This window comes from Gracilinanus agilis, chromosome 2 (assembly GCF_016433145.1).
Source record: "Gracilinanus agilis isolate LMUSP501 chromosome 2, AgileGrace, whole genome shotgun sequence".
Taxonomy (NCBI): Eukaryota; Metazoa; Chordata; class Mammalia; order Didelphimorphia; family Didelphidae; genus Gracilinanus; species Gracilinanus agilis.
In genome coordinates this window covers 656,353,269-656,364,301 of record NC_058131.1, presented here as the reverse complement: position 1 = coordinate 656,364,301, position 11,033 = coordinate 656,353,269, and the positions used below count along the sequence as shown (strand labels likewise).

The following is an 11,033-nucleotide window of genomic DNA, read 5'->3' as shown; positions in this document are numbered from 1 at the left end:
CCCCCGCCCCCCCCAGCGGGGGCACCAAGCCCCGGTGGGCGGGCGTGTGGCCCCCGGCCGGCGGGGGGGGTGGGGGGCGGGGTCGGGGAGGGGGGAGGGGGGACATGGCCGCGGTGCCCAACGGAGTATCCGCGCAGCCAGCCGGCCCGGGCCCCGGCTTCAGCACCACGGACAGCGCCGGCAGCGGCGGAGGTGGTGGTGGTGGTGGTGGTGGAGGAGGAGGCGGCGGCGGGGGCTCGGGCAGGATGACCGGGCTCAGTCCTGGGCACGGCCCCGGCCCCGTGATCCCCATGAAGGACCACGACGCCATCAAGCTGTTTGTGGGGCAGATTCCCCGGAACCTGGACGAGAAGGATCTCAAGCCCCTGTTTGAGGAGTTCGGCAAAATCTACGAGCTGACGGTGCTGAAGGACAGGTTCACGGGTGTTCACAAAGGTGGGCTGCCGAAACGGACCCCCACCTATCCTGGAGCCCTTCACTTCAGACCTCCAACCTACCCCAACTCCAGATCCCTCACTACCCTACCCTCCACTCCAGATGCCGGATATCCGCCCCACTAGGCAGCCTCAACAACCCCCTAAACTTCCCACTCCGGTCCTTGAATCACACCCACTCCAGAATCTCCCCCCACACTCTGGACACCCCTACACGTGATCCCTAGCCCCATTTCCATTACTAACACCTTAAGAATTATATTTCCCCTCCTTTGCCAGGCCATAGGATTCCTCAAGGATATCCACAACCCCTCCTGAACCCTCTACTTTGGACTCCAAAATCCCCCAAGAGTTTTCCCTGAAATCCTCTTGCTGGATTCCTTAGGATCCATAAACCCACACCAACCCTGGCATCTCCAGTCCCACATTCCCTATTCCATACCCCAGTGGATCCTGCCACCCAGTAACTCCAACCCTAACACCTCTCTCATTTCAGGTCCTAACTTATCTTCTAGACCTCAATAACTTAGGATCATACATCTTTCTGAACCCTCCAAACCCTATTTTGACCCCCAAGTACAAACTGGACTTCTTCTTCCAAACATAAAATATGACTCTGACAATTTCCAAACCCCAAGGCTCCCACCCTCAGATTTATAGGACCTAATCTAGCCCCCTGCCTACCACTGCCCTTTTTTTTTTTTTTTTTTTTTTTTTTTTTTGGTAGCCTAAGTCTCAGTCCCTTTCAGGACTCAAACATATTCCTGACTGACTGACTCCCAAATGCCCCTTTTCCAAAGTCTCTCCTCAACTCCAGCTTACTGAGCTCCCAACCTAGACCCCCTACTTCCCTCATACTCCCAACTCTAACAACTGCCCCTACCTTCCCTTAAACCTGCCTCTCCCCCTCATATTTCCCTTTTTATTCTAATCCAGTCCTTGAATACCTCCCTTATCCTCCCTCTCTACTCCTGATGTGCTTTTTTCCCCCTTCACCCCCCCTTGCTCCTCCCTCTCCACCTTCTAAATCCTCTTTAGCTCACCCTGATTCTCCCTCTCCCCTCCCCCTCCTCTCTCAAAAACTCATCCTGGGGCTGGACTTGGGGTTTGAAGAACTGGAGGGACTTAGCTTGAGTGGTTTTTGGTTGAGAAAGGGGTGAGCATATAAGAGGAAGCAGATGGTCTGTGTCTTCAGACACCTGCCCACCTGCCTGTCACACCTCGTGACATTTCCTCCCCCTTCCCTCCAGACCCATCACCAGGCCCCAGGGAGTTCAACTGGAATGGGCTAGAGAGTGGGCTGGGGCTGCTTTTCTGGCCACACCTCTTCATCTGGGTGGGGTGTGGGGGAGGGAGGGAGGAGACTTGTTTACATCCAGAGAAAAAGTCTGCCCAGGGAAGTGAGAGGAGACAAGTAAGTGAAGACACTGAGCCATCGCAGTATCTGAGAGTGAAGGGCTAGAACCTGGGAGGCAAGTTGTTGGTGTCCTGTGGTCCTCTGTGGTCTCCTGTGGCCTTTTGGCTCTGTCGTTACCATGGGGGCCGCACGTACTACTTCCTGATCATTTTCTCCAGACAGCATGTTAAAGAAGAGGTATTTTCTGAGCTATTTTTCTGTGAAAAGCCAGAGGACAGGGACTCAAGGGCTGCAGTTGAGCCATGAGCAAAGGAATCGACAATTGAGATAGGAAGTATCAGAGCCCCCTATCCTATACCACCCTACCCCTGCTCAGTTTAGGTAGCTTCTTTAGGAAGAAGGGGAGCTTCCCTGGCTGGAAAAACTCCTGAGAAGTGGCAAGGATGACACCACAGGATGGCCAGAGTAGGGGAGGGGCTTCTCTCCCTTTTCTCCCAAGGAGACAACTTCCTTTCCTTGTCCTGCCCAAGGTTCCAAAGAGAATAATACTGTGCAATAGGAAAAGCCTTTCTTCATCCAAGCCAAGTTCCTTATAAAAGCCATCATATAACTATATAACTCTCTGTCTGTCTTCCTATGCAGCCATCCCTTCTTCCTTCTCTCCCACTCTCCCTCCTTCTCTCCATCCATCCATATCTCTCTACCATTTTTCATCCATCTATCCATCTAGCTCTTTCAGTCTATTCATTTATATTTTACTCTATCCATTTATCTATCCTTCCACTTAGCTATCTTCCTGTTCATCTTTTCAAATGTCTGATTGTCTTTCTGCCTAGCAGCGATTCTTACAGCTTGTGTTTCTGGATGTCCCACTATATATTTATCTTTCTGCTTCCTTAGCTAACTGTCTGGCTATCCATCCATGCATTCACCTGTCTATCTCTGTCTCCCTGTCACACACATATATATAGCCTTCTTTTCCAAAAAGAAATTAGATGTCTGGAACTCTTGAGGAAACTCAACACTGAAGCATGTTTTCAGCTATCCATAGGAAAGACTATTTGGTTTCCAAAATAGTGGAGCCATTGAACCTTTTCTGACATCTGAGATCATGATCATGGAGGCACCTAATACACATTTGATTATGATAAGGGATTCAGATAGCATTGAAGCTAAAGTCCATTGCTCAAGCTGCCTAATGCAGGGGAACTCTGTCTGGGACAGGCCTCCCTGTTTTCTAGTTTCAGGAGTATGTTTGGAAAGATTTTGTCTGTCAGACTCACTCAAAGGGACTTCCTTGAAATCCCCATCTTTTAAACACCAAAACCCATGCTAGTTTATACCTAATGTTCTGCCTTGTTTCCTAAAGTAAAGTGGTTATATAAGGGAGACATCATGGTATAGTAGAAAAATAAGCCTAGAAGTAAAGATATCTGGGATCTGGCTTTGGCTTGACCACTCTTTAGCCATATGATCTTGAGTGAGTCACTTCTCTCTGAGCCTCAGTTTTCTCATTTGTAAAATGGAAATCTTAATCTGTTCTCTTCTTCTCATGGAAACCACTTCATTAAAGGTGAGTTGGACTTTTACTTACCTTTCACATTCAATATGAAAAGCACTTTGAAGAATGGCAAAGAACCATATGAATGTCTCTTAATACTCATTAACTAAATGTTAGCCATATGATCTCCTATACATTTTTTTATCCTTCTGGACTCTAGTTTCTTCATCTGCAAACTGAGAGTGCTGGAGTAGATGATATCTAAGGCTCCCTAGAGCTCTAAGATCCTTTTTAATTATTTAACAATTAATTCACTCATCAAACACTTAAATATCTACTTCTAGTAAAGGACTTTGCTAAATATATGAAGGAGATGCAAAACTTAAATAGGATATGGTCCCTGCCCTCACAGAATTTATAGTTACTTTAACACAGATAATCCCATAATAAAATATTGTGTGACTAGTGTATTAGAAAGATGTAGGTCAAGAGAACCAAGCAGGGGTAGCCATTCCTAATCTAGGGAGATCATAGTAGTCTTCATGGAGGAGATGGTGCTTGAGTTGGGTCTTAAAATATAGGTAGAAACCTATCAGAAGAGAGACAGGAAGCATATTTCATTCATTTGACACATTAGTAAAGCCCTGGTGATCATGAGAATATGTGGTATGTTCAGCAGGCAGAGAGGAGTCCAATTTTTCTGGAGCACTGAGTTGATATAGAGAAGTAATTCAGTAATAAAATGACTTCTAAGATAAGGCAGGATGCTGATTGTTGAAGGTTCAATGTTGGGCAAAGTATGAGCTTTACTCATTAGGCAGTAAGGAACCACTGAAAATTTCTGAGCAGAAAAAGCATTGCCAGATAGATTTATCAGTAAGTATTATTCTGAAAGCTTGTGTGTAGGTAGTAGAGGGAAGAAGATGTGAGAGGAGTCTATTGTTAATAGTTCACATGAATGGTAAAAAGGAACTCTACTACAAGTAATGGCAGTGGGAGGATGAAGAAAGGATGAATGTTTCAGGGAGAGAATTGACAGGCTTTGGTAAGTGAATAGATATGAGATATAAGACAAAGTACTGAAAACCAAAGGCTACAAGCATAGGGAAATGGGGTAAATAATGCCACAGGTAGAAATAATGAAATCAGAAGGAAAATCAGGTTACAGGGAACACACAGTTTGATTTTAGACAGGTTGAATTTGAGGTGCAGGTGGAAATATTCATATGGAAATGCCTATTGAACATAAGGTCCTGGGTTTCAGTAGGAAGCTCAAAAATAGAATTTCAAATATCAGAGCCTTCTGCACAGTAAGAAAAGAAGGCCAAGGAGAATAACCACATCAAGGGATCCCTGTGCCATTACACTCAGAGTCTTGAGGGGAAGAAGAAATGTTTTGATGTGAAATAGTCAATTGTGTCTCTAGAAATCAGAACAAACAACAGTATTTAATATGATCCAACCTGCAAGATCCAATTTGAGAATTTCCATTTTCTTCCTTCTGATTTAGAAAAGCACATGCACACTAATGATTTTTCCCTCAATCGTTGGTAAGGGAAATAAATAAGCACAAGAATTTTTAAAGACTGTTAAACAAATACCAGATAGGATTGTTCCTTGTGACTTTTGTATATTTGACTTGGTTGGTGTCTCCACTCTGAATTGCCCTCATCTCTCACCTCTTACCACTGAGTTCATTCTGTTTGAAGTTGGCCTGATTGCACTTATTTAGAGTCATTAAAACTTAATCATCTAGCAGTTTTAATTGTGCCAATATTAAAAATGCATCCATGTCAATTTCATTCATTAAATATTTACCTTTTCTTGAAAGGAAGTTGTTTCCTGTTGTAATATCACTTGAAAAGGAACAAAATGTAACCCCATAAACCATGGAAAAAGGGAAAGGAAAGCAACATCTGGAATGGGGCCCCATACTGCAAGGGTCAAGGATAGATAGGAGCAACCGATCCTAGAGACATCATTGAATAAAATGATATGGCCACATGTGAAGCTTAGAGAAATTTGAAGTTACTTTTTCTAATTCATTTTTTTAAACCCTTACCTTCTGTCTTAGAATCAATATTGTGTATTGGTTCTAAAATATAAGAGTGGTAGGGGCTAGGTTTGGGGGGGTTAAGTGACTTGCCCAGGATCACACAGCTAAGAAGTGTCTGAGGCTAAATTTGAACCCAGGATCTCTCATCTCTAAGTCTGGCTTTCAATCCATTAAGTCACCTAGCTGCCCCCTCTAATACATTTGTTAAAGACTGATTTCCCTAGCTTGAGTGGCTAGTCTTCCAAAGAAAGTATAGGAAGAAGAAGAAAGTCAGACTGAATCTGAGAATGCTTGATTGCTGTCCTTCCATCTGCCTACCTCAGAGCCTGCCACAGGCTATCCAACAGATCCCAAGTCCCCAACATAGATTCCATTTTTCATTGTCAGGAAGATCCTATTCTATCATGGAAGTGGATGAAAGTAGGGGGAGAAACACAGGGAGAAGAAGGAGAGTTAACTTTATCACCTCTAGCTACTGCAACTTGGTCCCAGAATGAAAATTTAACATTTAGCCTCTGGAACAGATCCTGTTAATGGAGTAGAGAGAGAGTAAAGAAAGTGAGTCAAAACATCTAAAAACAGAACAAGGAGAGGTAGATGTGAATGGAGAGCAAGGAGAAAGAATAATACCACCTCCTCTATTCACTTCGGTGTGAGAAAAGCAGAGAGGAAATGACAGGAATTCTCTATTTATTATCTGCAAACACACAACATCAAAGATGAGCACATAAACACATTCTCTTTCACAGTACTTAACACAGTGCCTAGCACATGGTAGGCACTTAATAAATGCTTACCGGATGACTGATTGGCACATATGCTCAATATATACAACACAACACAAGTGTATTCATATGCAGTCTTACAGAACACAATTGTTCACACACAGTTACATAAACATATAGTTGAACTTTCTCTTACACACAATCAAATATGGGAGAGTAGGGAGTGAATAAGCATTTATATAGTGTCAGTTATGAACCAGGAATTGTGCTATGCTAAACACTTTTTGCAAATATATCATTTGAGCCTCACAATAACCCTGGGATATAGGTTCTACTATTATCTCCATACTTCACTTGAAGAAACTGAGGCAAGCAGAAGTTAAATGATTGCTCAGGATCTCACAGTTAACAAGTGTCTGAGGCCAGTTGTAACCTCAGGTCTTCCTGACTCTAGGCCCAGTTATCCATCCACTGTACTACCTACCTACCCTTAACTTAAAAAGTCATAGACTCGTGTTTAAAAAGAAAAAGTCATATTCTCATAATACGTAATCTCAATGTTAAAGCTAGAAGGGGCTTTATAAGTCATCTAACTTAGTTCTCTCATTTAAATGAAGATACTGAAGCCGAGAGATTGGAAGAGAATCAAAGAGAACCTGTGGATGATAGAGAGCTTTTCTTCGTCAAAGAAGTTAATAGCAAGGTCTAATAAGTGTTAACTGTTCAGTCACCTACTTTGTAGCTCTATAATCTCCTCTCTCCCCACTCTCAGTGGACTTCTCACCCATAGACACAAATGTAGACACAGTCACACATTATTCTGAATAGTTACACATAAGTATGGCTATCATACACACTCCACAAGAATTAGGGAAGGAAATGAAATATCCTAAGGAGAAAAATAAAAGATAGATCTAGACATTGATTCTATTAGAGTAACTAGTACAAATTCTCTCCCACAAAAAGACCTGCTATGAATATTTTTGTTCAATATGTCCTTTCCATTTTAAAAAGCATCTCTTTGGGAAACAGAACTGAGAGTAGTATTTCTGGGTCAAATGGGATATATAATTATATAGCCCTTTGGGAAGATTGCAAATTGCTCTCCTCAATGGTTGGATCAGTTCACAACTCCACCAACTTTAGTATCCCTATTCTCCCACATCCCTTTCAATGTTTGTCATTTTCCTTTTTTGTTATATTAGCCAATCAAATAGATGTGAAGTGGTGTCTCAGAGCTACTTTTCTTATATTTCTATAAACAATAATAATTTAGCACCATATAACTACAGATAGCTTTGATTTCTTCATCTGAAAACTGCCTGTTCATATCCTTTACAATTTATCAATTAGAGAATGACTTGTATTCTTATCAATTAGATTCAGTTCTCTATATATTTGAGAAATGAGGCCTTTATCAAAGAAATTTGCTATAAATTTTTTCCACTCTTATGATTACTATATATTTCCCTCCATTCTGTTTTTCCCCTCTTTATCCTTCTCTTTTCTTTTATCTTGTCTATATCCCCTTCCTTTTATTTTAGCCCCTTCACCTTCTACTTCCTGTAAGGTAAGATAGATTTCTATAACCAACTGGGTGTGTATGTTTGGCTCTTTGAACCAATTCTAGTGAGAGTAAAATTCAAGCCTTGTCTGCCTCCTGTCCCATTTTCCTCTCTACTGTAAATGTTTTTTCATGCCTCTTTTATGTGGAATAATCCACATTATTTTGTTTATCCCTCCCCTTTCTTTATACCTCTTTCTCACCTTTTAATTTTATTCTTTAGATATCATCCTATCATAATCAACTCACACCAATATCCTCTGTATACATCTTCTGCCTTCTCTAATAATGACAGAATTCTTAACAAGTTATAAGTATCGTCTTTCCATGTAGAATGCAAACCCCTTATGATTTCTCTTTCTTGTTTATCTTTTCATACTCCTCTTGAGTCTTGTAAGTCATATTTTCTATTCAGCTGTGGTCTTTTCTTGAGGAATGATTGAAAGTCCTCTATTTCATTAAATATCCATTTCCCATACACACATACCCCAAAGAATTATACTCAGTTTTGCTGGGCAATGATTCTTGGTTGTAATCCTAGCTCTTTTGACCTTCAGACTATCATATTCTAAGCTCTCCAAGACTTTAATGTAGAAGCTACTAAATGTTGTGTTATCATGATTGTGACTCCATAATATTTTATTTATTTATTTCTGCCTCCTTGAAATATTTTCTCCTTCACCTGGGGAGCTCTGCATTTTGGCCATAATATTCCTAAGGATTTTCATTTGGAGATCTCTTTCAGGAAGTAGTTGGTATATTTTTTCAGGTTCTATTTTATCCTCTGTTTATTAGATCAGGACAATTTTCCTTGATAATTTCTTGAAATACAACGTCTAGACTTTTCTTTTATCATAACTTTTGGGTAGTCCAATAATTTTTCAATTATCTGCCCTAGATCTATTTTCCATGTCAGTTATTTTCTCCAGTGAGATATTTCACATTTTCTTCTATTTTTCATTCTTTTTATTTTATTGTTTATTGATGTTTCATAAAATCATTAGCTTCCACTTGCAAAAATCCAATTTTTAAGGAATTATTTTCTCCAGTAAGCTTTCATAACTTCTTTTCCATTTGGCCAATTCCACTTTTTAAGGAGTTTTCCTCAGTAGATTTTTGCACCTAATTTACCTTTTTGGCCTATTCTGTTTTTAAGGTATTATTTTTTTCAGGGTTTTTTTTTTTGGTGTCTCCCTTACCAAGCTATTGACTCTTCTTTTCATGATTTTCTTGTAACATTTTCGTTTATTTTCCCAATTTTATTCTATTTCTCTTATTTGATTTTTAAAATATTTTTGAGCTCTTCCATGAGTTTTTTTTTTTAACCTAAAACCAATTCACACTTTTCTTTGAGGCTTTGGATTAGTTGTTTTGATTTTTATTGTCTTCTTCTGAGTTTATGTTTTGATCTTACCTGTCACCACAGTAACTTTTTGTCATCAGGTTCTTTTTTTTGTTGTTCACTCATTTTTACTAGTCTTTTTCTTGACTTTTAACCTGATGTTAAAATTGGGCTATGCTTCTGAGGTGGAGGGTCCCCTGTCCCAAGCTTAAGGCTTTTTTGCTACTGCTTTCAGAGCTAGCTCTGGGGGACTTTAAGTTTTTAGTTGTTCCAAGGCCCTATGACCTAAGGAGAGGTGTGGTCATTATTCTTTTGATGTATGCTCTAGTCTTTGAATAACTACATGCATTCTTTTATGCCCTGGAATTGTGGTCAGAGTCGCTAGTCCTATTCAGCTATATGCCCTAGCTTGCTAGAGCTCCTCTTCACCTTGAGACTTTAACCTATAACTGCATATAGAAAATGCAACAGAGTCTTGCACTCAGTGCCAGCAAAGATTCCCTTATAATGTCCTTACCAGTTTCCCAACACCCTTACCATCTATGGGCTGAGAGCTCTAAAAGCATCTATTGCTTATTCAGTTATCCTCAAAGCTGCTACCAGTGTGCTAAGTAAGGCATGATCTGTGCTGGATTGCACTTCGTTCTCACCCCAGTGAGACAGATCTTTCCTGCTCACCTTCTAAGTTGTCTTACACAGGAAAATTGTTTCATCCTCAACCTTTTTTTGGTTCTGCTGCTTCATAATTCATTTTGATATGGTATTTCAAGGTTTTTTAAGGTGAATTTGGGAGAGTTTGGTCAAGTTCTTGTCTTTAGTGTGCCATCTTGCTTCCACCCTCCCTCCCCATCCCCAATCTAGCCTCTTCTGGAAGATCTCCAAGGAAAGGAAAACAGCTACTGCTATGTAGCCAATTCAGTTTCTGGAAAACTCTAATTCTTGAAAAGTTTTCCCTATATCAAGGCTAAACTTGCTTCTTGGAAATTTCTTTCAGTTGCTCCTGGTTCTGCCATCTGTGGCCAAACAAAATAGGTCTGTTCCCTCCTTCATATGATAATCCATGTAAAACTTTAGCACATATATCACATACTCCCTAAGTTTTCTCTTCCCTCTACCTTATACATGCTTCGAATCAATTGCCAAGTCTTGTCATTTCTACGGTATTTCTCCAATTGATTAATTCCCTTCCATTCCCACTGTAGCCATCATACTTGAGGTTTAGATTTCATGTTTAGATTAACCTAATAACCTTCTACCTGGTCTTTCTACTTCCTACTTTTGCTCTTTGATTGTGTTACAGTAGATGGACACAAAATCAGAAAGATGAATTCCATGTTAGAAACTTACTGTGTGACTGTAGGAGAGTTTTTATCATCTGTAAAATAGGAATAATAATAATAGCACCTACTTTAGAGGGTTATTGTAAATATCAAGTGAAATTATATCTATAAATCATTTTGTAAAACAGCTGTTATTATTACTAACTGATTAATATTCTTAATGTACTATTACTACTTAATGTAGTATTCTTAATGTACCACTATGATTATATGTTACTCTTCTATTCACAAACCTACAAAGCTTCCTATTAGCTACTGGATAAAAGATAAAGTTCTAACTCTGGCATTAATGGCCTTTTAAAAAATGGCTTCAATCTTTCTGTCTAGCCTTTTATTATTCTCTTTCACATATTCTTTATTCTATGTAGTCAGAGCTGACTACTCTTCATCCCCAATCCTTTTCCTTCTCTTTCATTCTTTAGCCTTTTCATAGTTTCCCATACTTAGAACTGATCCCAGCTCAATTCCCATGTGTTGAATCCTTGCTTTCTTCATGACAATTCAGATGTCATCTTCTCCATGAAGCTTACTCCAATGCCATATCACATCATCAGGTAAAAATTAATTTCTCCTCAAATTTCTTAGAGTAATTCACCTAGACCTTTCATTTTTATCTCAATTTCTTTTGTATAATTGTGGACTTTCTCCCCCTTAATAGAACATGTATCAAATCTATCTTTGTATCCCCAAAGCCTAGCACAATATTTTGTGTAT

General features: G+C 40.0%; 1 protein-coding gene across 47 annotated transcripts in view; it reads left to right on the top strand.

Annotated features, from left to right (window-relative positions):
- The first annotated feature begins 104 nt into the window (after positions 1 to 104).
- The window catches only part of CELF6 (CUGBP Elav-like family member 6), a 90,302-nt gene continuing 79,373 nt past the window's right edge, over positions 105 to 11,033 (top strand). For 43 of the 47 annotated variants that reach the window (XM_044662767.1, XM_044662750.1, XM_044662764.1 and 40 more), the window contains exon 1: positions 291 to 435. In XM_044662767.1, coding sequence (XP_044518702.1) covers positions 291 to 435 — 145 coding nt within the window. Of the gene's footprint in view, positions 436 to 11,033 lie in introns of all 47 variants that reach the window. The other 4 variants (XM_044662719.1, XM_044662720.1, XM_044662718.1 and 1 more) reach the window with 2 other exon arrangements.